Source organism: Lipomyces doorenjongii (assembly GCF_038497915.1).
Source record: "Lipomyces doorenjongii strain NRRL Y-27504 unplaced genomic scaffold V1508scaffold_9, whole genome shotgun sequence".
Taxonomy (NCBI): Eukaryota; Fungi; Ascomycota; class Lipomycetes; order Lipomycetales; family Lipomycetaceae; genus Lipomyces; species Lipomyces doorenjongii.
Window position 1 is genome coordinate 45,144 of NW_027118076.1, and position 26,030 is coordinate 71,173.

The 26,030-nt window shown below is 45.7% G+C and overlaps 9 protein-coding genes across 9 annotated transcripts; 4 read left to right on the forward strand and 5 right to left on the reverse strand.

Annotated features, from left to right (window-relative positions):
• Positions 1-1,825: 1,825 nt before the first annotated feature.
• V1508DRAFT_289619 (armadillo-type protein) lies at positions 1,826-4,496 on the forward strand. Its single transcript, XM_066936552.1, has 2 exons — positions 1,826-3,687; positions 3,739-4,496. The coding sequence occupies exons 1-2, from the start codon at positions 2,017-2,019 to the stop codon at positions 4,261-4,263; spliced, it is 2,196 nt and encodes a 731-aa protein (XP_066797530.1). The 5' UTR covers positions 1,826-2,016; the 3' UTR covers positions 4,264-4,496.
• V1508DRAFT_412147 (uncharacterized protein) lies at positions 4,288-5,661 on the reverse strand. Its single transcript, XM_066939566.1, has 3 exons — positions 5,485-5,661; positions 4,769-5,402; positions 4,288-4,712 (listed from the first exon to the last, which is right to left on the reverse strand). Exons 2-3 carry the CDS (start codon positions 5,360-5,362, stop codon positions 4,443-4,445), a joined length of 864 nt encoding a protein of 287 aa, XP_066797531.1. The 5' UTR covers positions 5,363-5,402; positions 5,485-5,661; the 3' UTR covers positions 4,288-4,442.
• An 85-nt stretch (positions 5,662-5,746) lies between these two features.
• V1508DRAFT_412151 (uncharacterized protein) lies at positions 5,747-8,658 on the forward strand. Its single transcript, XM_066939567.1, has 2 exons — positions 5,747-6,006; positions 6,056-8,658. Exons 1-2 carry the CDS (start codon positions 5,948-5,950, stop codon positions 8,439-8,441), a joined length of 2,445 nt encoding a protein of 814 aa, XP_066797532.1. The 5' UTR covers positions 5,747-5,947; the 3' UTR covers positions 8,442-8,658.
• Positions 8,659-9,071: 413 nt separating this feature from the next.
• On the reverse strand, positions 9,072-10,389 carry V1508DRAFT_402714 (PQ loop repeat-domain-containing protein; the record flags this gene model as incomplete). Its single annotated transcript, XM_066938504.1, has 7 exons — positions 9,072-9,170; positions 9,235-9,437; positions 9,495-9,662; positions 9,727-9,976; positions 10,037-10,147; positions 10,212-10,266; positions 10,334-10,389. 7 exons carry the CDS (start codon positions 10,387-10,389, stop codon positions 9,072-9,074), a joined length of 942 nt encoding a protein of 313 aa, XP_066797533.1.
• A 675-nt stretch (positions 10,390-11,064) lies between these two features.
• On the reverse strand, positions 11,065-12,539 carry V1508DRAFT_395734 (histidine phosphatase superfamily; the record flags this gene model as incomplete). The annotated part of the gene is made up of 2 exons (XM_066938066.1): positions 11,065-11,611; positions 11,668-12,539. The coding sequence occupies 2 exons, from the start codon at positions 12,537-12,539 to the stop codon at positions 11,065-11,067; spliced, it is 1,419 nt and encodes a 472-aa protein (XP_066797534.1).
• Positions 12,540-15,753: 3,214 nt separating this feature from the next.
• On the reverse strand, positions 15,754-17,401 carry V1508DRAFT_454223 (uncharacterized protein). Its single transcript, XM_066942573.1, has 2 exons — positions 17,010-17,401; positions 15,754-16,898 (listed from the first exon to the last, which is right to left on the reverse strand). Exons 1-2 carry the CDS (start codon positions 17,238-17,240, stop codon positions 16,062-16,064), a joined length of 1,068 nt encoding a protein of 355 aa, XP_066797535.1. The 5' UTR covers positions 17,241-17,401; the 3' UTR covers positions 15,754-16,061.
• A 1,081-nt stretch (positions 17,402-18,482) lies between these two features.
• V1508DRAFT_412164 (class II histone deacetylase complex subunits 2 and 3-domain-containing protein) lies at positions 18,483-23,680 on the forward strand. The gene is made up of 5 exons (XM_066939568.1): positions 18,483-19,038; positions 19,215-19,446; positions 19,544-20,536; positions 20,600-22,659; positions 22,709-23,680. The coding sequence occupies exons 1-5, from the start codon at positions 18,652-18,654 to the stop codon at positions 23,492-23,494; spliced, it is 4,458 nt and encodes a 1,485-aa protein (XP_066797536.1). The 5' UTR covers positions 18,483-18,651; the 3' UTR covers positions 23,495-23,680.
• Positions 23,681-23,764: 84 nt separating this feature from the next.
• On the forward strand, positions 23,765-25,078 carry V1508DRAFT_412166 (signal recognition particle, SRP19 subunit). Its single transcript, XM_066939569.1, has 3 exons — positions 23,765-24,209; positions 24,271-24,373; positions 24,428-25,078. The coding sequence occupies exons 1-3, from the start codon at positions 23,841-23,843 to the stop codon at positions 24,889-24,891; spliced, it is 936 nt and encodes a 311-aa protein (XP_066797537.1). The 5' UTR covers positions 23,765-23,840; the 3' UTR covers positions 24,892-25,078.
• Positions 24,889-25,995, reverse strand: V1508DRAFT_412170 (SGS domain-containing protein). The gene is made up of 4 exons (XM_066939570.1): positions 25,843-25,995; positions 25,659-25,755; positions 25,152-25,605; positions 24,889-25,098 (listed from the first exon to the last, which is right to left on the reverse strand). The coding sequence occupies exons 1-4, from the start codon at positions 25,881-25,883 to the stop codon at positions 25,067-25,069; spliced, it is 624 nt and encodes a 207-aa protein (XP_066797538.1). The 5' UTR covers positions 25,884-25,995; the 3' UTR covers positions 24,889-25,066.
• Between the last annotated feature and the right edge of the window lie 35 nt (positions 25,996-26,030).

The following is a 26,030-nucleotide window of genomic DNA, read 5'->3' on the forward strand; positions in this document are numbered from 1 at the left end:
ACATATGTTCTTCCAGCTCTGTTTTCGTTGGGGAGTTCTAGCAACCCACAGAGCTAGAATTCGGAGGCGCGCCATCGCAGACTGTGGTCCGATCTCTTTCCCCTCTCGGAGTTTATCACATGCCTCGCTTGCGCTCTTGACGTCGCCTGATTTCAAAACTGAGAGTATTTCCTTGACGATAAGATTAAGAATACGCGCCAGAGACAGCGTATAGCTATCAAGGCCATGAAATCGTGGGTTCGTGGGTATTATTGTCCGACATGATGCTGTCTGTTGCAAGTCTCGTCGAGAGATTGAAATAGAGTTCTGAGACTAATGTCTCATTATTGCTCGCATTGTCGGCAGTAATTGTCAAGAGCTTGTACTCCAGGTCAAGCTCTATGAGAAGGTTTTCTGTCATTTCTGCCAAATTTTCTCCGGTATGTGCCCTTTCAATCTCCTTAAACTCAAGACGACGTTCTTGGTACTCAAAGTCTTGATTTAGCCAGTGGCCTATAACCGCGAGAACTGCGATAGAATTTTTGCTTCTCCAGACATCCAGGAAAAGTGCAATTGTATTGCAGGTTGCAGCTAATGCCTCTTTCAGTTTTAACCGGTATTGCACAAACTCCGAATCAATGCGACGACGTTGTAGAGTGCGCCGCGATCCAAATGGTAACGTAACTCCAGGGAGATCTGCAAACATTGCGCGAAATTAGGTCTTTCTATAACTGTAAACGGCTGCAACTCTCTAACCGTCCATCGGAGGAGATTTCTTTCAAGCACTTCCTGATGAGAGAGCTCAGCTCTGCGTTTCCAAAATAGCACTAATTCATCTTTGTCCGGGAGGCGAAACATTAACGCCATTTGTAATACCATGCTTTTGCAGATGAAGCTTCATATTACTGGTCGATGTCCCTCTAACTGAATTGAAGTCTTCCAGTCGCAGCCAGGCTGCTGACAGCGATCTTCTTTATCAACTTCCAATTTCTCGGACCTCTTATCGATGAATTGGTTGTTGGGTAATACTGTAACGGTGAAGTATGCCCAGAGCCTCTCAGTAACAGGTCTAGCTCGGATCTTTTGACGTGCTGGATGTACTTTCGGCAACTGACGTGTCTTCTAGTACCTGAGAAACTGATTCTTCAGGTAAGACGTCTGTTCCTGCCACGTTGTCGACAGATCCATCAATCTTTGATTCTGAATCCAATCGAGGTACTTTAAAAAGTCGATCTTCAGGCTCTGCTTCCTCATCACTACCGTCATTGAGGAGGTAATAGTCGACTTCGGGACGGAAACGGGGAGGAAGATTTTCCGGCGCGGAGGGATCTGTTAGACATTGGGATCTGATGTAGAGATGCGGATAGTTTTGATAGCCAAGTTCTATTACAACTGGACGTCCTACTTCAATAGAGTCGTGTCAATTGATGATATCCACAGGAGGTTACGATCTCTACTTATACTTGTAGTGTTTGATTGGTCACCACATTACCCTCGCCCTGTATCGCCCATTTGGCGATGTGGTATCGCATTTTTGGACGATATAGGCGATACGATATCGCCAACTCGGCAATAAAATGGGCGATAATATCGCCGGACTACGATATGCGATATGGGCAAAACCCGACAATATCGTATTCAGCCCTATAATATTCAATAACTAGTAATAAACTGGCTAAAAAGGATCTCTTGACGTCTCATGATCAGGCAGATCGTAGTAACTTAAGCCGTTGTGGTGGTTTGTAGTCAGAGGGAGGGGGGAAGGAGGGTAACCTTGTCGTGGTCCCGACTAAATGTCCGCCTTTATGCCATATACACCATTACTCTCTGCGTGTAAACCAGGACTGCAGCACAAGTGTGAGCAAGGGACCTGAACTGCGACGATTTGTGCAATGGTATAAATGCACACTCGTTACAGATGAATGAATATTTAATTTTAAGCTTTTGGTGTAAGTTAGAGACTTTTAATCTCTAAAAAGTGGCATCACTTGCAGACGGTTACGACATTCCAATCATTGATTTTACCAGAATATAGCAATGGCAGATTCGACAGTCATTGTTCCTAGTCTAGCTATTCGTCCGGAGAGGTCGGATCCCCCGGACGTTCCTAAGTTCCCAGAAGTCGAGCGGGAGGCGTCAACGCTCAATGGTTCAGAGCCTACTCCGCCCCGTCGACGCCGTCAGCTATCTGAAGACTATGCACATTCACCGTCGCCTCCTCGTATTCATCGTCGCAGACATTATTTGCCAGTAGAAGATCCTACTCGTCGCAAGAGGTCGCCGGAAGCGGACAGTCGCTCTCCGACTCCTGAACGAGGTCGCGCGCTCGCACGTACCAGATCTCGTTCGGTATCATATTCTAGATCCCGTTCAGTATCGTATTCGAGGTCTCCATCATATTCCAGGTCACGATCAAGGTCATATTCACCTTCGATATCTCGTTCCGCGTCACCTCCGCCGAAGCGGCGTCGTCGAGGGACGTACCAAGCCGAATCGGTATCGCCACCACCTGCTAGAAGACGTCGTCCGTTACCTGATGTTGATTATCAGAGAGCGCTAGAGCGGGAGCGCCAAGCTGCGGAACGCGAAGAGAAGGAGGTTAAGCCTTTTGATCCGAAAGCGGAGTACCAACGGTTGTTAGATCTACGGTCCGGCGGTACTTACGTTCCGCCGGCTCGCTTGAGAGCTCTGCAGAGCCAGATTGTAGAAGGCAATCCAAAAGAACATCAAAGACTAGCATGGGATAATCTTAAAAAGGGCATCAACGGTTTGATAAACAAGGTCAACAAGTCTAATATCCGCGAGATTGTACAGGACATCTTTAAACAAAACTTGATTCGAGGTCGAGGTCTGTTTGTACGCAGTATTATGAGAGCCCAAGCAGCGAGTTTGCCATTTACTCCCGTCTACGCCGCAGTAGCAGCAATAGTGAACACAAAATTACCTCAAATTGGAGAACTATTGGTTGCGCGACTTATCATTCAGTTTAGAAAAGCATATCGCAGAAATGACAAGCCTGTGTGTATTAGTAGTACTATGTTCCTTGCGCACGTATGCAATTATCAAGTTGCACATGAGATTGTTATCCTTCAGATCCTGCATTTGTTACTCGAGCGACCTACAGACGATTCGGTCGAAATTGCAGTCGGTTTCATGCGCGAGGTCGGCATGTTCCTTGCGAAAGCCAGTGCTCCCGCCAATAATGGAGTTTTCGAGAGATTCAGGGCAATCTTGCACGAGGGCCAATTAGAGCCTCGTACACAGTACATGATAGAGTCCTTATTTTTGATTCGGAAGAATGAGTATAGGGATCACCCAGATATCGCTGAGGAATTGGATCTTGTTGAAGAGGAGGATCAGATAACACATATGATAGGGCTGGATGACGAGCTTAATGGCGAAGATATACTGAATGTTTTCAAGTTTGATTCGGACTATGAAGAAAATGAGGCGAAATACAAAGACATTAGAGAGGAAATCTTAGGTGCAGAGGACGATGCAGGAGAAATTTCTGATGAATCAGAAGTGAGCTCGGAAGACGAAGGCGAGGACAATCCAAGTGAACAGAAGAAGATGGAAATCCAGGATATGACGAACAGGAACCTTGTTAACCTCCGCCGAACAATTTATCTCACCATTCGATCGAGCATGGATTTTGAAGAATGTTGCCATAAGCTGATGCGAATAAATCTGGCTCAGGGACAAGAGGTAACACTTTATAGTAGATCCCTATACGATATGTCGGCTAATGAGCTTTAGGTGGAAATGGTCAACATGATTATTGAGTGTTGCTCTCAAGAGAAGATATATTCGAAATTCTACGGTCTTATCGGGGAGAGATTCTGTAAGATGAACCGCTTTTGGAAGTCGACATTCGCTGAAGCGTTCAAAACGTATTACGACACTATTCACAGGTTTGAAACCAACAAGATTCGAAATATCGCCAAATTCTGTGCGCATCTCTTGGCATCGGATGCTTTAGATTGGGAAGTACTTGATTGTGTTCATTTAAACGAAGATGAAACAACTGCTTCATCTCGCATCTTTCTCAAAATTTTGTTTCAAGATATGGTTGAGGAAACCGGCATAAAGACGGTCGTGGAGAGATTTAATGATCCCGATCGGGATAAGCAGGCGGCATTCAGAGGTATTTTGCCTAGAGATAACCCTAGTGATACGCGATTTGCGATCAACTTCTTCACAATCATTGGCTTGGGTGCTGTTACGGAGGATTTACGTGGTTATCTTCAAATGGCAATGGAAAAGGCTAAAGAAAAGATATAAGGTGATTCCATATGTATAGTATTACGTGATAAACAGGTCGAATTAATATTATGCAGCCTTTAGCGATACATTCCGCAAACTATTATCATACAACCCAATGCCTAATATTGAAAATATGATACAACCGCTATTCCAAATTCGAATGATACAATGCCAAAAAACTACACGTGTGTCAGATCTTAACTTGAACCTTTGAAAACGCGAGGGCTCTCCGTATCATGCTCAGCAGTTTGCGGCTCTGAGTCAGATGAGACACCGCCTTTCGCGTGTCGAAAGAGTTTCATGCCCACCCACGAGACCACACACCATATCCATGCTACTACACATAATAACATTATCATCGACGGGTAATACTCTTCAATCGGAAAGTCAGATATTTCATCAATGATTCCCACAGACTCCAGTACACCTAAAGATCCATTACGTGATCCTTCCTCCAATGCGGGTGCCTAGAGCAAGTTCAGTATTATATATAGCGTTTCAACAACTCAACACAATGCCTTACCCACACCCATTTCCAAACTCCAAACATGCTACCCACGCCTAGTACAAAAATAATCCACGTACTAAATAGTACAATCCATCCACATTCTACTGTGTAAGAGTAATCAGTATCTTTTCTCCCTTCGTCCGAATCATCGCCCTTCATGATCATTCCATCCCCTTGGTCAACCAGCAGCCCATCATCACCTTCGAAATATTCATCTTCGCCATCTATATAATCGTCCACATTATATGACTTGTAATATTCACGGCTGTCCTCGTCAGCGGGATGCTGTACCCGACTGTGTTGGACCACCAACGAGTCTGATGCGCATGATGCCGAATCGGTAGACGAGCTTTCACTGCCTGATATCCCACGCGGTGCTCTGTAGGTAAAATATTCTATCTCATCATAAGCGGTTTCCACAGTCAAATGCTCGGTGGTGCCATTCGTGCCACTACTACTGTTACTGCTCGTAGTGTTGTTTATTGGTAAGTCGTCATTCAATTCGAACTCATCCTTGTCATCACCGTGGTCGTGGTCGTAGTCGTAGTCGTAGTCGTCGTGGTCGTAGTCGTGGTCGGACACAACAATGCTGACGTCTGCTGGCTGCATTGCTGTCTATCCTGAATTGTTAATGCCCACAATAAATGTTCTAGAATATGTTAATCTTGACTCTAGTTTGGAGAGTCCCAATCCTGAGGGAGCACTCACAAGTAATTGGTGATTAGTAGTACCTTGACTTGCCCTAACCCAATATAGACCCATATCATATAAGTACGCGTCAGTTATGCTGATAATAATATCGTAGATTCACTCCTTTGCCAACTTATTTCTATTTTAATTTTTAAATTACGTTGGAGGGTGCGATACAACTCTCGTTTTTATAAATGACCTAAACTATCCTGCTGTAGATAATCCGACGCTGCAAAATCTGAGAGTGCGAGCCGCATGTTCAATCCATGTGGAACTGAGCAAGCCGCAAAGCGGGCCGGGATGCGATTACTTCATAATAGTAGCAATATCTAATCGCTCCCTGCACGTATTATTCAAGGTGCCAACCCCACACTTGATCTACTGCGATAGCCAATAAATAATGGTTGTAACTATTCATTTGTTTTATTAATATACAGAACTGCATCCTCTGCGACCGGTTTACAATTAGTGCAGTGTATAGCAGCGAAGTATCATTTAACAGCGATGTGTGCCATATCAAGGAATAGTGTACTGTCTCTAGAGATGCAGAAGGCTATTGATAGGTAAGATGTAGAAGCGTGTTTATTAATAGAGGTCTCTAACTCATGTCAGCGTTACTCGTCAAGTGTGGCTCCTTGCATCCTTAGCACTAAGACAAGACGAGCGATTTATGCCACCATTATCCGGTGAGCGATATGTTGCAGCACTTCAAATTATCATCAACAGCTTGCATTCGCTCGTAACTGATGCCAAGCAACAGATTGATGAGATAATGCCACCATCAAATACAGAAGGCTCTCAGCCGAAACGATTTCGGGCGTTTGTAAGGTCAATATTGGGTACCATTGCTGATGGAATTGATATGGACAAACTCGAGAAGATTATCGGCGATAATATGACAGATATAATGCCAAATATGGTTGTACTGCCGTTCGCCCATACAAATACCATCTTGAGAGAGAATGGTTCAGTGATTGAGGATAGTGTTCTAAATTCGTTCGGTCTAAGTGATTTCGGTGCAGAGCTGGATGAGATCCTCGGTCTCAGTAATACTACATTGTCCGGCAACGCTCCACCACAAGACGAAAGTTCCGATTCTTGCGAAGGAGACGTAGTTACTGAACCAGTCGAGAATAATGAAGAACACGTTTCGGCTCTTGATAATCAGCAACTGTCAGTTCAGCCGAACGAACCAAATCTGACACTATCTGACCAGGAACAGGATCATTTAGAGCTCTCCGGCAGTCAACCATTTCGATCCATAACCTATTTATGTCAGTCCAGTCGACAACCAGCAGTTGAGCACTTCAGTGACTCTGCTGCAGAGGCGATTGCAACAGGGATGCCGCCATTTTTTGGCGCCACGTCCGAATTTGCGAGCCCTGAATCAGAGCCTACCAGCAGTTTGCGTCTGGAAATCGGAAGTCAGGTATCATATATTGCTAGATTTACTGAAGAGGATATGAACAGCATAATCAATCCTAGTGAACAGCCTATCCGCACTCGCCATCATACGCCAATACCTGAATTGGAGCACCATGAGTCTCCTATGTCGACTGTCTTTGTGGCAACCGAGAGAAATGCGAGACGGCTGGTGCCTCAGCGCAGAGGAAGAGAATCACGTGCAGATCAAACATATAATTACAAAATGCGTCTAGGAGCTTCATTTACTTGGATCGGAAAGGTCTACGGGCAAGGTATGACTGGCCGCTCGGAAGATCTCGGGCGTGTGACAGTGATTACGAAATACACGAAGTATTTTGTGTTGAACACTCTCAGCAGTAGCCAGTTTGCCTTAGCCAATAAGGTGTTTGAGAATATGTTGCAGCTAATAATTCTTGAGAAAATGAAGGTAGAAAAAGGCGCTGTGTATCTTGTCAAGAAGGGAGACCTGAGTGAGCCGAACACCTTCACAAAGTATTTGCTGAATATACAGAGTATTGCGAGAAAGTTAGCATCTGTCTTGCAAATCGAGATTGTTGATCCATATCAACTAGATCCTTTCATTTTGACCAGCGACTTCGGCGAAGCCCATGGCCGTTACAGCGACGATGGGACTTCTCGGGGTATGGTAATGGAATGCACTGTTTCGCGCACAACCAACGATAAAATTCTGTTTTCAAGAAAGTCACCTTACATTCATTTTGAGACATGTGAAGGATATTCCGGTCAGATGTTTCGTTTATGCCCGCGGGTGTTTGAGCCATTTTTTATTCCCGATCAAGTTTCATGGAAATTGGTGCCTGATTTACCATGGCTTGTTTATGACGAGAGGCAGATGCAATTTCTTGGTATAGCCCCAAATTTTCAGCAAAAGACAGTTTTGCAAACGACTCTGATTGCGAAGTACATGTGGCACGGTGTTTTCCGGGAGGTACAACAACCAATTGAGCTAGAGATTGATCTTGGACAGGATGCTGATTTTGGACAATTGCCTGGATTGCTAAGCGTACACCACAACGTTGTCAATATTGATGCTGATAGGGAAACCCAAGGACAAGCAACAGGGAAACAAGGGGAAACCCAAATCATCCGCGAACAATCAGACATACATAATACTATAGTAAATCAAGTCGAGCAGTCTATAGAAGCTAGCAGGTGCCACACGAATACAGTTGTCGCAGAAATAGTTCCTAGTTATGAAGAGACAATGTCATTGTCAACCCAGCCTATTAGGGAACTATTATTCAACAACGACAACAGCACAGTGAGGACAATTCTCAACAGTGACATGCAAACAGCATCTCAGGTAGCTGGAATACGTACTGATGGCAATGACCTTACTGTCACAATGCCTACGGCCGACGGAGCAACGACATCGGATATTGTATCTATCACGGAGATTCCGCAGCATACCGACATCTGTTCGCATCCTACTCTGTATTTAAACACTTCAGATATATATGACGCAAGTATCGTGCCTATGGTCACTTTCGAAGATAAAGATGATACCGCGTCCCTTGACAATCTGAGTGGTAGCAAGCAGGATAATTGTTAATAAAAAAGCTTTACCTCTTCTTGGATCATTCATTGTCAATGACTGTTTAACTCGTGTTGGCGTGTAGATTTGTCAAATATTGTGATTCTCTGATTAAGTCTCTGGGGACAATTCTCTGTATAAGCTTGTGAATATTATAGAACTGATGTTGCATTCTACAGTTTCTTTCTAGTACAATGTTCACGCCAAAGTGGCCGATTGTGCCATATTATCAAATACTTGAATGCTCTCTAGTTGCTAAAAATAACTTGAACACAGTCGTATTTACACACAATGCCCATGTACTGAAATAAGTAATAAAGTGCAAAGTCTTGAAAGAAATGTTAACCCACAATGATGCCCGTCCACCTCCCAAACGAAACCATGAATTACATGTCTAGCGAACAAATTTAAAAACTTCAGAGTTCCAATAACGTCAAATAAACTTAAACTCCAGTTCACCATATGAACATACTGAATAGTCTTCCAGAGGCAGTGTGCGCAAAAACTTTGCAGTCAGAGGACCATCGGTATCGGATCATTGAAAATCTCAAACTCTTCAAAGACGGTCATATCTAAAGTAGTCTGGAAAACTGCATATGACAGTTGTGTTGTTATGGCATGATGTACGAATCCTGAGTTGCGAATTGTTCATTTAATCTTTTTGACCTCCTGCTCTTTACCCTGCGCAGATGTCTGAGAGACGCTCTTTATCCTATTAGGGTCGTAATGCCATGACTGGAAAATAATCTGTAAAGAAGACATGTTAGATTCGCAAATTTCCTATCAAATGACGGCCTGTTCACAAACTCACTAAGTAGTCAAGCGAGAGCGAGCAAAAGGTACCGCAAAGCCAGCTTGAATTCACGAGCAAGTAATGGAAGCTATTATCTAAGGCCAGGATGGATATTATGAACATCAAATTCCCACCAGATGCGAAAATGAAGTAAATTAGCGAAGTTCTCTCGCATGATTTTTGCTTGTAGTTAAGGATGATCTGTGGTACTCTCGACATTACTAACATTACCTAATTAACTGCCGTGATAAGATATCATGTTTGTCGATTCCACATACCATAGATGCCGGCACAGAACCAGCCACATATTTGTCCGTACATATGCAGAGGAATATGTGGGTTGTAGTATTTCATTGGCGAATCATATAAGTGACCGTTAGTCGCGCAATATAAGCCTATCAGAGATGACAACACTATTAGGAAAATAATTCCAAATTTGAAAATTGCTAGATAGCACTATGCGTCAGTTTACCAAATTCAGCATATATTTTGTTAATCAGATTAGCATACCGGACTTCCAAACGCGCCTTGGCGGGATAACTAGACTCTGAAAGCACTCCAACGCGTCGATATTACCTCGATCTTGTTCCTCTTCTTCAGATGAGTCCTGATCATCTTTGTGAATATCTAAATCCTGTCGCGGTTCAGGAAAACTCGCCGAATACATTGAAAATATTTTCCGAAGCCTGCGCCGTCTGTAGTACGCGGCCTGGAATATCAGGACAAGATCCGCCAATGTGTTATAGACTGCGAGAATGGTCTACAACAGCACTCTTAGTTCTGATTATAGCAAATAATCTGAATGGAGAATTAGACATACCATGGTTGGCAGAGTCTCTTGCAGTATGCAGCCAATGATATTGGCGACGTCACCTACGAACCAGAGCCATAGAAACGAGACCGATAAATTATCCGCATTTTGCCGACGGAACTGTTCAAACGTAAGAAACTCGAGCATTGAAATTTATTTCCAACCTAGTGAATGCGAAACTTACAATGTCGTATAATTGTGGTGAGAACACCATCGCCCAGCAGGCGATGGAGGTGGACCTGCGTAGCAAGTCAGTCAAATGATCTAGAGGCTGCCTCCGTCAAGCATAACAGAGAAGAAACTGACCCCGAGAGCACACTTAGTGCTTCTTTGCTAATAAATACCCCATGAGAACCTAACATGCTTATCGTCGTTATTTTGCTGAAGATTGTCTATAGCGGTATAAGTATGGATGTCGCGTGAGTCGTAGGTCCTTGCGAATCGGGCAAAGCAATCCTACTATACCTCCACCAACTCAGCTAACCAACAATGCAGACCGAATCAGTAGTTTGACCAGTGCACCATATATAACTCGCAACTTGGAAAACGAAAGTGGCGGTGATTGAAGCTTGGTATATTGCAACGGGAAATTTCGCACTATGAATTCGAGGTCGACGGCTGAAGGCGAGAGTAAGATTGTCACGAGCGAAGTCCAGGGTTTTGGGGTCTTTCAGGATTTTCCTTTCTCCGGGTTAATTTGGGAACCTAAGGCACCTGTAAACTAGGAGGCACCATGACCATTTCCAAATTGAGTACATATTTAAAATATCTATTTTGTATATAATAAGATATTGCTAAAGTCACTACCGCGTCACCTCGAACTAGTAAATGGCAGCGACTAGAGCCATTAAATACGTCCATCGAACAGTTTTCTAACATTGGCAATACTAAACCAATGCAAAAGCAATCCCGACTTTCACGTCATTTTGTAATAACTCTTGCGCAGATATTCAACTTCCATACACAATGACCAACCTCTATTTATCGTGAAGGTTATCTATTCTATCGTTTCTCCAAAACTCCAATCACGACCTACCTTACGACGAATTACAGAACTGGTAAACCAACTCGCCATTGTTACCAACCAAGCTTTCAAGATAGGCGATGAAGTCATCATAAGAAACCATGTCCAACGTTCCCAAAGGAGTGTTAGTGACAAGAGGCTTGCCTCCGTATAAGACACGAATTGAATAGTCGTGCGAGAACTCCTTTCTCCACAATTCAAAGATGATTTCGGATCCCATTCCGGGCCATCGCAGTGTGTTGATCTGAAGAGCTCCAAGCAATGGCGCAATGGAACCATCGTGAGCGATATTGTGTCTGTAAATAGTGCTCTCGGTACCGGCGACCTTGCGCTTCAGACGGGACATAAGCTCCGCAATGAAGGCACCATAATGAGTGGCAGAGTAGAGAGTCGAGTTCGCCGCCTCACGGAAGATGTAATTGTACTCATAGTCACCGAGTCGGAAGACCTGCTCTGCAAGCTGCTTAGAAACGCAGTCAGAGGAGTTGGAGATCTTACAGGGAAGAGGAAGTTGGTGGCAGAGCCGCGACGATAGGTTGTCGAAATAATGATCGAACCACCTCAGTTATATTAATTAGTGATTTGTGAGCTAAAAAGTCATAATGATATTACTCACGAGTGCCAGCCGCTATCACTAGGGTCAACACCAGAGATCTCGTCAAGCCGGTGGAAGACACCCCCAGCCAAGTCAAGATGCTCAAACCACTCATCTGTACCCTGATAGGCGCTGCGAACACTATCAGCGAACGAGCAAGAGTATCCGGGTGCCAACGAGTCAACAGAACTAATCTGCTGCCAAACGTTGACTTCACTAAGATGGGGGTACATGGCACGCACAAGTGCGCCACCGACTTGACTCGTGATCGCGTTGGAAGTTGCACGGATGCGCATGGTGGAAGGATCGAAAGTCTTGGGGAGGAACCTGAGCTTATCACCATAGACGGACCAAAGATCTCGACCATGCTGAGCAGAGTCGTCAAGACCTGCATTGGATATCTGGGGAAACTGGCAAGTGCCATTGAAGCCATTCTTGTAGTACGTCATCGGATTACTGGGATCCTGGTAGTTCTTCCACCAGATATTGGTGACACTGACACCGTTCTTCGGATTGCCGTAGTAGACAGTCTCGACGTCATCGCAGTACATGGCGATGTCCTCGTACGGGAAGGTATTGGAAGCGTGTGGAGTACGCTTGTGGTGGCGGTGAATCAACTCCACGTACTGAAGATCATATCCTCCAGGAATCACGTATTCGCGTGCACGGGCGTGCGGCATGTTGCAGTAGTCATACGCACCATAGACGTCATCTGGAACAACAGAGGCACTATAGTAGCCACCATTAGTACCAGTCGTGGGATTGAAAACAGCCTCAAGTTCGCCAATGCTACTCTTCGTCGGCGAATAATGAACAATAGTGCCGAAGGAGGTAGCAGCAGCCGCAGTAAGCGGGATAGTCGCCAAAATTGTGGGGAGACTAGGCGGCAGCATCCTACAAATTGGACAGAAAATAGATAGGTGATATTGAAGCAAAGAGCTTGTCATATAACAGTGATAATTACATTCAGAATGAAAGTGGAGATTCTCTTTATAGATCAAAGGCTGTCAGAATTAGCTTTTGAACGAGCGGGTATCGGGGAAGAGTGATGACAGACTTTGTCCCATTAGTGGAGCGGAGTACGAGTACGTGCTTCTGACCATGAGTCTGAGTGATTGATCCTATGGACATTAAATTGACGAATGACCCGTTCGGCGATCAATTTGCAACGAGAAAGTACCTGCAAGAATGCAGGTTCATGGGGTGGCCCACCCCGAGAATGCGGGCCGCGATTACCAAAGACGAATTAGGTGCTGGTTATTCCAGTAAGCCGAACCATGATATGGCATCCGGACAACTGATTGGATCAGCGTGGTAACGCCGCACATGTTTGCCGAGACATCCCTGTAAGTGTGATGGCACTTGAGACGCACCGATTTGTAAATCTTGTTTAAATTGAATTGACCCGGAGATCTTAATTGGATGCTCTCTAATTTATGATTGATCGTTTGCGCAATATATTTGCTCTAAACATAAGAGTGCGAGCGGCCGAGATGGTTGATTTACTTCCGAGGACATATGATCCGGTTGCGATCACCAAGACCGTCGACTCAGCCCGATTAGGAAGAGGTACTTAGTTGATGAGGATGAGTTGAGGAGGTCGTTGTCAGCGATTTTCACGTGACTCCAAGCTTAACGTAGAATCGAAAAATATTTACATCCGCCGGTTGAGTCTTGGAGATTCATTGGTCCAAGACAGCCGTCACATATTTAAATAATTGAATTCAGAAAATAAAATCTTACAAGCACAGTCAAGTGCTGAAAGTAAACGCGTCGGCGCCGCAAGATCTAACTTGGACCTAAGCCAGGGTTTCCGTGCTTAGGAACGGCTTTGATGTTGAGACTGCTTTCGCGTCGAGATTGTAGCTAGATTAGCTGTCGGATCAATCAGTCGACGCATTTCTTGAAACGAGCAGAATCTCAAAATATATGATTCTAGCTGTGGCTCATTATATCTAACCATAGTAACCAAACCGTAACTCCCAAATTGTCGTAGCCTAACATATACATGCATATATATACATTATAAGTTATAGTACCATTATAATTCGTGCAATTATTCGCTCGCCTTACAAATTGTTCGAAAAGAACACGCTTATCAAAATATCTTCAGTGGACGATATAGCGGTCTTTGATCTAAAAATATCGGTCGTTTACTACCCTACGCTAATCACGGCAGACTAAATAGCTATTGATCTGATGCTAACAAAGTGCCAAGGAGTCTACGGCCTGTGTATGCTGCTGACTCGCAAACTAGTAAACTGTATGCTGGCCAATGATGCAAAAAAATATCATGCAACCATTCTCTATCTAATCCCCTACAGCTCTTCACGACCGCTCATGATCCGCTGGCGCAGCCGTTGGCGAGGCTTTTTTCACTCGACTGATGGAATAGTCTAATTGGCGCTGTGTATACTGGCGTAATATTCTGCGATATCATTAGTATACCTTAATAAAATAGATCATATTGTCCAAAACCAGACACACAACGTGGCCACATACCTTGTGTACTCTATTCTTGCACGCAGTGTTGGGTCAACATCACTCTCATCATCTGACAGTGAGGGGGTCGCACCCCTCGGACTTGGACCTTTTCGCGCTGTGGACGACTCGTCCGGCTCGCTTATACTCGTGTTCCCCATTCCGACAATTACTGATTCAATAGTGACACTATTTGAGCTCATTGTTCGTTCTGAACTGCTCAGTGGTCTCGGAGTGGGGTCGTTTCGTGAGCCCCGGTCGATATTTTCCGTGGAAGTAGATGCCCTCTGAGAGCTAGGCACATAGGATATATCGTCAAAGGATGAAGTCATTAGGTACAGCCCTTGTGCTGCACGCTGAGTGGATACTTCAGAGGATATCAGGCTACTATGGTTACTGGCAAATCACCAAATCTGGTCTAGGTTAGAAGGAATGCTGCAATGCAAGAAAGGCGTAACTTAACTTGAACAAGGCAGAACTAGAAGGGACAAGCGTGGAGGACGAGGAGCTTGTACATATTATAGAAGGCAGATTTTAGATGACGACCTACTGCGGGCACGACTAGGGAGGTGCAATATTTTTTTTGGACGTCGTCTGTCGTCATCGTCATGACCACTTCTGACTCGCGACGACATCAGTAATCCATCATCGGCGGCGCAGATTGAACCTTACGCCTGGCCGCCGTCCTCCCTGAAGACTGTTTTTGGCGCTTGACCCCGCGATCAGCGTTGGTTCGCCTGGTATTGATATGAACCAATCATTTGTCTCTCGTCTTGATTCTCTCGTCCCCCTAACCGAAGACTATAACCATGACCTGCAGACAGGCATCGAATGATGATTAGTCAAGGAGGGTTTGCATGGCGCAGCAGACGCGCCAATGCGTGGCGTTGCGCTGACGCATTTTTTACGAATTAGCTCCTATAGCCCCCATGATAGCCAACGACGAGAAATATGTTCGATATTACTATTATCTAATTACATTTAATAAACATTTCGAATATTCATGAGATCCATAGGATTCTCGAGTCTAGCTAACAGTAGCCTACGCATTGGACGACTGCGGTGGGGTACCAGCTTGGGGTAGTATCCAGGGCCAACTGGCTGTCAAGGAAGGGATCGTCACAGATGACCGAAACACAACAACTCTATTATTATGCCCCACCTAACCCGATTCCGATGTAGTTCTCTTGTTAAACTGAATCTTTGGTAGCTACCACTTCACAGTGCCCATCAACATATTTTGGGTAAACCTGTGATGAAGAATAGTATCGCTGGCGTTTAGTTGATTATCAGAGAAGAGATACTGAATTTAGTATACCCGAGTTGAACAGGAGGGATGACATCATCGCTGTTGTTGCCCACGACGCGATAAACCTCTTGACGTCAGCACGTAGCAAATTCCGCCGCGAACAGGCCATAGCTCGCCAGATATGCTGTGGACATATACTATAAGTGTCTCGTACTTGCTATTGCCGTTCTCGAGGGTCTGGTGGAGATTCGAGCCGCATGTACCCCTCGACGTGAAGCGCACAATGGCGGCCACTATCAGCCCCGGTCGTGGCTGAACCTGAACATACCAATTATCATCATCATATTCGGACCAATTGCTTATACGGAAACCGCATTGACGTGTCATATATTATAGCGCATAACTTTTCCATTTACATAGCTTGGCCCCACATGGTAAGAAACTATAGGTGCTTGTCACAAGCCCATATATATTACACAAGTACAGCTATGTACAGAAACACAAAACAAGAACTGCATAAATTAACGCGACGCAAACGCATGATACCAAAAGTCAACCCGATCAAATAGCGCCAGTAAACATTAACAAATCCAAAGCACACATCAGCGGTATCGTTGACCATGCGCCAATCCAGTCATAAAATCCGCACCTAATGCGCCATACTGTCAATTGATTACAAATCGTCCTACACCTTTTGTGAATGCTGCAAACGGTGCCCGCTGCCATTACTGCCATTACTGCCATTACTGTGGGAGTTGCTTGTCGCACCTGCCCCACTCAATGTTGCAGGTGAGCACCCTCTTGACAATGATGATGTAGCTGGACTGCGGGTGCGCCTGGCCAAGCTGGTAGTTGGCCGAGATGCAAATTTGGCCACGCGCCTCTGCTGTTCGATTTCTAGCCGACGCAGATGATCCTCAAGATTTTCGACCTCAAGAGAGAGCTGACGAATTGTGTCGTCTCTGAAGCTCAGTTCTATCTCCATATGCTCAGACCGCAGTCGTAGTTCCTCACCAGCAGCGCGTTTTATCAGCTCTGTCGTTGCGTCCTTCTCCTGTTCAACCTCGCGACAGATCTCAGCTGCACGAGTAGATTCGCGCTGATAATCTAGTCGCATTGTCTCTGTAGCGTCTGTTCGCTCTTGTACCTCAGTCCTCAGAGACTTGTACTCGTCCTCCAGCGAGACGATAATTTCATTCAGCCTTGTTGTCTCCCCTGCTATCTCGTCCTTGCAAGTGGCTCCCATAGCAGAAACAGTCAATTCCGCAGTTTTGTGTCTTATTGCTAATTTCTCGAACTGCTCCCTCAATTTCGCTTCTTCGTTGTTGGCGCGGTCGGCACGTTTCTCAGTCTGCTTGGTGAGGGTCTCTAGCGCCGCCTTGTTCTGTAGCTCCAATCGCATCTTATCGCCCACATTTTCGTGCTTCACCAGGATTTCACCGTGCAGCTCTTTGAAACCAGACAGTTCTTCCGTTACTTTAGCTATCCGTTCCCGACCATCTTTCAGATCTCGACGTAGATCCTGCAAGGCACAAGGTGTTAGCGGATACAGAGTAACATGAGATCAAGAGTATAAATTCCGTTCGTCACTCCTCCAGAGCATAAATACCTTGTGAAAAGAAAAAAAATTTACCTTGATCAGCTTAGTCCTGTGTATTAGCTTATCCTTATCTATCTCGATATCCGACTCTGATTTAATGACAGGTTCTGTGCCGGTGTAAGACTTCTTGTACGTTCCACTCGAGGCTGGAAAGATGTCCTCGTCGACGTCGTTGAGCACAGTACGCAGGTCCATCACAGCCAGTGGCCGTTTCATTGCTGATACTGCGCTATTGGCCGTCGTCTCCTCGCCTACCACTAGCATATTTTTATTTTGTGAATGTACAAGCGTTGGCAGGGTTTGCGCCGAGCAGAGATATATTAAAGGGGCGTGTGCGTGTGTGTACCTTCGTCAGTGTGTAGAAGCACAGTGACCGTTGAAATTGACTGCTTCGATGAATTCTATCTGGCCCGGTTCGCGGTGCAGGTCCTATTACGAACTCAAAGATGGGTCGGGTATATACGACAATAAATACTGAAAAAGTTCAAGCCCGTGATTTCGAGCCCTAAACCCGAAGCCGCTGCGACGATGTCCAGCGATCATTTTCGCGAACCAAGCTTTATTGGAGAAGCCCTTGCCCAAATTTGATCGCGTAATTTGAGGTTCTAAAGAGTTTATTTCCCAATTCTACGTGACCCGTAATAGACTCAGCAATACCAAAATACGATATAATTGCAGCGATAAGCCAGCGTGCGACCCTACTCTCTCGAGTCTCAAGAAGAAAAGGTTCTGCTTGCACAAACTATCTATTAGCTTCCAATTTAAGGCGAACACTCTAACGTTGTGTAAATGGGATGATAAAGTTTACGTGAAATCAGACAATCTCGTAAAAATTACGGGATCAATTTTTCTGGAGAGAACCAAGCTGGCAAGCGGGCAAGACGGAACCCCCCCTGGTTATCTATCCAGTTTGGCATCACCAATTTTTCCGTACATCGCGCGGACATCCCCACTTTAGGTGGCGGCGGCTGCCTCATACCGGCTGCGGCACACTTCGCGCACTCTCAAGAACATGTTAAGCCATTATTAATTAATCATCAACAGAATGAACTCATACAGAAGATTGAGTATTGTCTACAAGAGCGTAGAGGTCGACATGAATGACGAGCGCTAGCGGCAAATTCAGGCATGAAGCAATAGACTCATTAAATAGACAAATACTGAATACTACTTCGTTTCGATATTTCGATTTTCTCCATCTGTATAAAAGCAAGTTACATAGCAAATGCCTTGCCCGTTGTATTGCCTCAGACCAACATACGGACAGTTGACATGAATAGTTGACTAAGTTAATAACTTACCATGCCTGCATGACGTCAAGCGACCCTGCGTCCTCCATCGCCAAACCCATTGTCTAAAGTTTATTTTGGGTGCCATTCTCCTCTGACAGCATGCGGCGACACAGTTACTGTTATAATATTTGGCCGCGGAATCGTCGCCAAACTAGCATGCTTTCAAAAGGTACGAGGTCGCGTCATGTCCTCAAAAAAAACCATATCGCGGCAGCATCGACAACCGGAGGGCAGCCACTGTTTCGCGGCCAGCGATCCATTCTGATCTATCTGACTTCATTTAGAATGCATTGGTGAGGGTTTTAAGGTATTTGATCTATTGATATTGCACGCGTCAGTTGACTTTACGGACGCCCGCTGCTGTTGTATTGAATCCCTTTATTATGTCAAAGTCCCATGCCTTTTCGCGGGAACATTCAGCAGCGAGCGAAAGCAAAATCGCCGAAATGAAATTATCGCAATTACAGCCACGTGATTTTTGGGCATTTGATGAGAAAGATAGCGACTACATGGAAGATAGAGAAGCTGAAAGAGACGACAGTGACGCGTCAGCAGTTTCTACATCGATTGAAGTCGAGGAACAACAGCCAGACTTTGAAGATACGCTGCGACATTCTACGCGGATGCCTACGAGTACGCGGCAAGCAGACAAACAGGAAGGTGGATCGTATTACACTGCCGATCATATTAGAGACGAGAAGAGAGGACGGGTTTTAGTGGTCTGGGCTGGAAAGGATGCGAAAACAGGCCTTCCCTACGAACCTAGCTGGGTATGTTACAGTTTATCTATACAAAGCTCTGTTTAAAGCCATTATCAAATGGAACAAACCTGGATGAAGGTCAAGTTGGGCATGCTGTTGGGTTAATGTTTTGTTTGTTCCTAGCGCTACTTACCTGCTAGAGAACGCGTGAGTTACCCTGACTTACTAATATCAATTTGGGTTAGGTTCGCCGTCAGGATTGTACAGAACAGCTACTCAGAGACTGGGATGAACGAAAAGGCGTCGCAAAGGTACGACGACGATGTGCTGGTCAGTATCAACGCACAGATTCACAGGCATCCTACCAAGACAGCTTGTCCCAATCGCCTTCAGCAAAAAACGCCTTGACTCCTGCGCTTCTATTCAAGAAACGAAGGCCGTTAAGGGCGTCCTCCGCCATTTTGAGAGGTGTTTCGCGTAAGTCTTACTTGTCTGTGAACGCCCAGAGGTCGACAACCTACTTTCGAGCTTTGGATGCTGGTTAGATCGGTAACACTAACCACTATGTCTTTAGCGTCTACTGTCCCGGGAAGAGATATTCTTGGCTTTCCAAGTGACGACGATAGCGCTGGGGACAGTGAGCGTGTCCGCAAGAAACAGAAGCGGTCCACTAACCCATCATCTTTCGAACCGTCGTTGTCGTCGTACGCGTCAGCTCTATCATATTTACAAGCAACTCTCCGGGGCCCCTCAAATTCTGCCAGACCTCCGTCACAAGGGCTCTCCACATCCCCTGCATCAGCCAATCGTTCACGAAGTGGATTACGCAAGTTTCGACTTAGGCAGCAGAAATCAAAATCAAAGTCAGCGGCACAAACGACTTCCCCACTGTCAACGTCATTAGAAGAATTAGTATCTCCTGGGAGAAATCAAACTGCATTTGGTGAATCGATCATCGGAACATTCGAGTGTGTCAAGTTACCTCCGGTCCCGTTCGACCATCGTCTGCCAATTATTACTGAGGAGTCATTACGTTACGGAAAGCCTCAGATTGGCCGCAGATTAAATTGGGCCAATATTTCACTTTTTCCTAGTTCTAGTTCAGAGCCGGAATCGGAATCGGAATCTGGATCGCATTCACGGGTGCCTGTCCACCTTGTTCAACCGACTGAGAAATTATCTTTCCCAACTGACACGAAATATCAATTTCCTCCTGGGACACAGTCTACATCGCTAGTGTCAGATTCGGAGCTTGCATCAGCACCTGCAGCTGGCCAGTTTGAGATAATCGTGGATACGGCTCCTGAGACAGTAACCGGCCGATTGCATCCAGATCAGCCTGTAGTTGATCTTTCAGACGAAGACAGTGAACCTGCTCGGGAAGCGAGTTCTCTCGACGCGCATTCTGAGGTTAACCCTATTATTGACCCATTAAGTCAATCTCAATCGTTATCAAAGCATTCGGTGACTTATAAGACCACTATTTCAGATAGCGACCCTCAAATTTCAGACATTTCAGTGCGCACTTTGTTGAAGCCAATCGGCGAAGACTCACAGTCGACGAAAGGTATGCTCCCTGCTCCTGAGTTGTTGAGAACCTCGCAACTAACGTTGTCTTTCGACTTCAAAGACAGTGCCCTTTCTCAGCCTGCTCTTGCTCTGGCTGTAGGAGAGATTGAAGTTCCCGCAACCGCATCACAGTACCGAGGGCAATCCTCAGATCTAAGTCAAGCAGAACCCGAAACTTTTTCCTTCGTTGAAGACAGTCAGACTTGTAATCAGGGAGCTTTGCAAGACTCAGCTCCAGAAGAGTTAAGCCGGCGTGTTCACTTTTCGGAAGCTGTCAGCAGTCCAGTGCCTGATAGCCAGTCCAACGAATCTGCTCCAGAACACATTCCGGAAGCTTCCGCCGGGCCGTTCGCTTTAGTTGAAGAGGAGACACTTCACCGAGTTGAAGGCTGGTTATCAGCACAAGTCCCATACGCCAAAATGGAAACTGGAAATATCGAAGGCAAGAGTATCAATAATTTCGATCTTGACAGTTTCCCACAACCTTCGCATCTTGATACGCAGGTGTTAAATGTTAACTCCAACGTCTCATTGAACACTACAGAAAATTCCGCGCCAGCCGTGGAGAGTATATTACAAGGATCTAGCCAAGAGATGCAGGATGTAGAAGCTTCGAGAGCTGTCTCTGCAGAACCACAGATGGCATTCGCTCCTACAACCTCGCCACACTCTGCATCAAAAGCCATGACAGAAAGTCTAGCATCTGGTGTTGCAAGACTTCCAGATAATAATGTTACCGATGGCTCCATAACGTTAGACAATTACAGACTTGGACCAGCAGAATATGCCGTACCTGTTGGACTGCGCGATTTCCAACGGCAAATGTACGAGCAAGTTCTAATATTGCATTCAAGTGAGATCCTACGATTTTGCGACTTTGGATCGAGTAGTAAGACCTTTCGGGATCGGTTAGCGCAGGACATGCTAAAAGTTCTTAATCGCACGTTACTCGCAGCTACACATCCTTACTTACTTGTACCTACGTTGATGCCACGAAATCTGAGCGATAAGGATGAATCCCGCTATATTGTCCATTCTGGTGAAAAATTCAGAATCCTTGACAATATTATAACGGTGTTTAAGGAGACTGGCCTTAAGCTGGGAATAGTTGCGCGGGAAGGGCACACTATGGATACTGTCTCCAATTTTCTTGGCGGCAAGAGGATAAAGTATGCAAGGCGGGATGGAGCTGTTGAATCGGATGCCGAAATCGAAGAGGAGGACGTTAATTCCGAGTATGAGGCGTTCGCGAAAGTCACAGCCATTATTGTCCCATCGACAGCTACTGACAAGAGCTCGAAGAAAAAAAAGTTTTCCCTTCCGAAAGTCGACCTTGTCGTGGCCTTAGATGCCAGCTTTATCAGGTCCGAGTCACAGGTTCGGCAACTTCGTGGCGTCACAAGTGAAGGTGATATTCCGACCGTCCCTGTTTTGCGATTGGTGTCGGTAAATACTTCCGAACACGCGCTGCTAGGTGCTGCTGCTACGCTCGGTCTTCATGAATCGGTCGTCGATACTGCGGTTTTGAGCAGTATCATCACAGCTGTAACATTACTTCGCGCACAGGCCGGTAAACTTCCCGACGCTGTTGTAAAAGAGATTGATGCAATGCCAGCGAAGCTGCCTGCATGGCTTGCCGGGGGGTGCACTACACTGTTTCCGGTCTCTTTGATAGCTTCGTCTACAGATAATTCATTTCCAGCAGATATTCCATCGACAATGTTCTCAGTCCGAGAGTTCACGCCAGCGGAGGTGGATGAGGCGCTGTCGGCCTTGACAGAAGGGAGCATGGTTTCTGAGTTGCTCAACGTTCTCGACGCCGAAAACCAGAAGTCGCTGAATCTTGCGATTGAAACCGCCCTTCGACATATTCTGAAGTGCACGAGACAATCAGATGGCGTTGCAGGTGGATCAGTGCCTCTGCAACTACAACAGTCGCCCGCGAAAAGGACAATAGCACCAAGTTTACTCGAGAAGAATGGTTCAATATTTTCTGAGGAGGACCTTTTTCATGACCATTCTGAAGGCAGCGATGTCGTCATGCATGATGGTGATAGTGATTATCACAGCGAGGCGGACCTCGATGCATTGACAATAGATGAGAAGGAAGAAATGATTAAAGTGAGTTACGTTAAATATATCAGTTTTGACTTACTAACTTGTTGCGCAGAAACTCAGTGAAGAAAAATTATCGACGGAATTAGCACTGCAATCCAAAGAATCTGAACTCGCTCACTATAAGGAGCATCACAGCAAGCTTCTGATCAAGTACGAGAATGCAGATAACATGATGAATCAGTTGATTGCTACCAATGAAGAACTTCAGGCTCGTGTGAAGACTGGGGAAAGACGCATAGAGCGAAGCGAAGCCGAGAAGGCTAGGTTACGAGAACTGATTGCCGAGGTCAAGGTTAAACTGCAGATTGCTGAACAGACACTCTTGGTTGGTAGTGCGGACTTGATTGAGTTGCAGCAATTGCGGACTAAGGTAGCACAACTTGAGGACGAGAACAAGAAGCTCAGCGATAAGTTACATAATCGTACTACTGAAACTGAGTACATGCGCGCCGAGTACCAGAAGGCATCTACAGCTGCCGCTGAGGCTGCGTTGGAGTTGAAAGCTGTCCATGAAGCCAACGAGGAGCTCAAGAGCAAGGTCAACGGTGAGATTGTACGTCTGAAGGAGATGCAGTGGGACAGTGAGCGAGCGCAGAAGGACGACATGATCAAGGAACTGAACCTTCGTATTGAGAACCTCGAGAACAGTGTCAAACTGCTGCAGCTTGATAGGCAAGGCACGCGGGGGCGTTATGGCGTTCGCTCTTCCAGTGTTCCAAGGCGAGGTCTCAGTCCTGCAACACGGTCGCGAGCTTCGTCCCCGGCTACTACCGGCAATGCTACACCAACGTCAGCTCCAGCGTCAGCTCATCCCCTGCAAAATGTTCTAGGAGCCTGAATTTTCGATTTGTTTTTCGGTGACGTTGAAAACTTGTAAAACGTATTAGTGGTTGATTTTGTCGACGCATGAGTTGTCTTGTGGCGTTATTCGAGAAAGTTGGTTTTATAATATGCTACTCACTGGAATGTATGAATATATATTGATAAGGAATTAGTTCTGATCCAAGCTTGCAATGTAAATAACAAAGTGTCCCAACGATTTGCATCGGTCACATGTTCCGCCACTTGTGTGGCTTCACAGATACCCCTAACCTTATTCAACTTCTATCGAACAATGATGATAGCTTGACAGTTCCTCAACGATAATACAATTTTAGCGTTAATTACGAGAAGAGTAAAGCACAATGCTCGAAGAAGTCGATGATATCGACAACATGGATTTTGATCCATCAGAATTTGATCCCCGCAAGGTTTTGGCTGCTGCGTCAACACGTCAGCCATCCTCCTCTGCATTGTCATCGTCGTCCAGTTACGCGCGACCGTCTGACCCTAGTTCTATGCCACTCCATAGTAGGCCCGGAGCAGGACAAATGCAGTTCATGCAGGATCCGTCCATATTTAAGGAGTGGCAGGTGGTGTACCCGGTGTACTTTGATGCGCGACGCACGCATCAGGAAGGCCGGCGAGTGAACAAAGAACTCGCCGTAGAAAATCCGCTTGCGAAGACTATTGCGGATGCTTGTGCCAGTTTAAGAATTCAGGTTTTTTTTGAGGTGAGTATTTGGTGGCATAGTTAGTCAGGGGAATGAATTTGCTAATAATGACAAATTATAGCCGCAGAAAGTTCATCCGAAGGATTGGGCGAATCCTGGACGTGTGCGTGTCCTTTTGAAAGACCCAGAGACGAAGCGACTACTTAATACTAATATCAAGAATAGTATGTGTTTGAGATTTTTGGGGTCTCTGGCTCTTTGTTGACATGTCTGGCTAGAACGTCATCTGTACAGAGAGATTGCTAGCTACTTGAAAGATCATGCGACAACCGCAGAAGACCCGCTGAAGTTACCTATACCGGGCTTGCCCAACGATAAGCCACCAGATAAGCCAGCCGTTCCTCGAGGTTGGAAGATCAATGACATATTGCCTCTTCACAGTGGCGCGCTGACCGGAGGGGGCGTTTCGGACAATATCTTCAAAGACCTGGGCGGTGGCATGGGACTTCCAGGTCTTGAGGGTCTTGCTAACGGGAAACTGCCTCCTGGCCTCGCTAATCTTCCAGGTGGCCTTAAGGGCCTTGAAGGTATGGGGGGTCTCAATGCACTGCAACAGTTAGGTGGCTTGGAGGGTCTTGGTGGACTGGGCGGTCTTGGGGGCTTGGGAGGTCTCAAGGGTTTTGGTGGAATGGGAGGAGGCGGTGGCTCTAGCGGACGTGGAGGACGAAAATCACGAAAATAATTGAGTACATAGATATTTGGATTAATATATGGTGAATGCGGACCCGGCAAATTAACGAGTGGCAATGTGTGAGTTTTGATTCACATATATAATACAAACAGAATATAGTCAGCCAGATATTATCCTGATGTCCGAGATGCGAGACTTTCAAAGTATACAAATCAAATATTGATGTTTAGGACTGCCATTTCTTAGCTTCCATTCCTTCTGCAAAAAAGTTAGTACTAACATATCAAGTTCCATAGTTTGGAGGAGCTTACTTGGAGGCTCGGTCTTGACTTTATCCTTCTTGACCTCCGTCCAGTTGGTACTTAGTGCAGTACCATTACTCTCAACATAGCTCTTCATCATGGCTCTCTTCGTATCTTCATCTGCGCCTTCATATAACTGTTTGAAAAAAGCAGACGCACTGTCGCCAGTGTCCTCGTCGCCGGTCAAAGCACTCGTTGCAAGGTCCTGAGCTACGGCATCCCAATTCTTGTGCCCCTTCTTAGACGACGTAGGATAGGAAGGTTGCGCATCCTGCTTCGCAGCAACTTCGGCTTCTGATGCCTCGAGGGCGGCCCATTTTCCTGGAACCGACTTTCGTAGTTTGAGTTCGATCTTGGTGGTAAGGATTAGGTACTTCGACTTTTCCGGATCGATTTCGCCTGCTAGTGGGCCAATCTCAAAATTGAATTCCGAGCCGCCGGGGAGTGGATATGTGATAGAGAACTTTACGGTGCTGTTAGTATGCCTACGGTTTCAAATGCTGGCTAAATACTCACTGAATCCTTCAGTAGCGAGACCACCGTAGAAGTTTTGGGGGCGTTTTTTACAAATAGCGTAAAAGTCACATCTTCGGGGGTTTGATACCATTCGTGTCTGAGCCACCCAATGTTAGCAAGCATAATCATACTGCTTTGTTTCCTGGGATCAATCTGTATATCCTGAATCGATATGCTCGCTTACCGAATTTTGGGCTTCGCGCCGATCGTGGCGTCAGCGGACATCCTTGCTATATATCTTGTAACTAGGACCTATTCAGTTTGGGAGTGCCGACTCAGGAAATTGGAATTGTTGATTATAATCGCGGTGGTAGCAATCGCTTGTTTAGAGATCGCCTGTTGTGCGGTAGAGAACGCGGTCGAAATTAGTCG

Bases quoted from the DNA above. Each gene is read 5' to 3' on its own strand.
- V1508DRAFT_289619 (XM_066936552.1), top strand. From the start codon at position 2,017: ATGGCAGATTCGACAGTCATTGTTCCTAGTCTAGCTATTCGTCCGGAG. The intron at 3,688-3,738 runs GTAACACTTTAT...AATGAGCTTTAG, and splicing joins ATCTGGCTCAGGGACAAGAG to GTGGAAATGGTCAACATGAT.
- V1508DRAFT_412147 (XM_066939566.1), bottom strand. From the start codon at position 5,362: ATGCAGCCAGCAGACGTCAGCATTGTTGTGTCCGACCACGACTACGAC. The intron at 4,713-4,768 runs GTAAGGCATTGT...AACTTGCTCTAG, and splicing joins GAGTTTGGAAATGGGTGTGG to GCACCCGCATTGGAGGAAGG.
- V1508DRAFT_412151 (XM_066939567.1), top strand. From the start codon at position 5,948: ATGTGTGCCATATCAAGGAATAGTGTACTGTCTCTAGAGATGCAGAAG. The intron at 6,007-6,055 runs GTAAGATGTAGA...AACTCATGTCAG, and splicing joins ATGCAGAAGGCTATTGATAG to CGTTACTCGTCAAGTGTGGC.
- V1508DRAFT_454223 (XM_066942573.1), bottom strand. From the start codon at position 17,240: ATGCTAGTGGTAGGCGAGGAGACGACGGCCAATAGCGCAGTATCAGCA. The intron at 16,899-17,009 runs GTAAATTTTTTT...TGTGCCTTGCAG, and splicing joins ACAGGACTAAGCTGATCAAG to GATCTACGTCGAGATCTGAA.
- V1508DRAFT_412164 (XM_066939568.1), top strand. From the start codon at position 18,652: ATGTCAAAGTCCCATGCCTTTTCGCGGGAACATTCAGCAGCGAGCGAA. The intron at 19,447-19,543 runs GTAAGTCTTACT...CTATGTCTTTAG, and splicing joins CATTTTGAGAGGTGTTTCGC to CGTCTACTGTCCCGGGAAGA. The intron at 22,660-22,708 runs GTGAGTTACGTT...CTTGTTGCGCAG, and splicing joins AGAAGGAAGAAATGATTAAA to AAACTCAGTGAAGAAAAATT.
- V1508DRAFT_412166 (XM_066939569.1), top strand. From the start codon at position 23,841: ATGCTCGAAGAAGTCGATGATATCGACAACATGGATTTTGATCCATCA. The intron at 24,210-24,270 runs GTGAGTATTTGG...GACAAATTATAG, and splicing joins GAATTCAGGTTTTTTTTGAG to CCGCAGAAAGTTCATCCGAA. The intron at 24,374-24,427 runs GTATGTGTTTGA...ATGTCTGGCTAG, and splicing joins TAATACTAATATCAAGAATA to AACGTCATCTGTACAGAGAG.
- V1508DRAFT_412170 (XM_066939570.1), bottom strand. From the start codon at position 25,883: ATGTCCGCTGACGCCACGATCGGCGCGAAGCCCAAAATTCG. The intron at 25,756-25,842 runs GTAAGCGAGCAT...TGGGTGGCTCAG, and splicing joins GGCGCGAAGCCCAAAATTCG to ACACGAATGGTATCAAACCC. The intron at 25,099-25,151 runs GTAAGCTCCTCC...ACTTTTTTGCAG, and splicing joins AGTCAAGACCGAGCCTCCAA to AAGGAATGGAAGCTAAGAAA.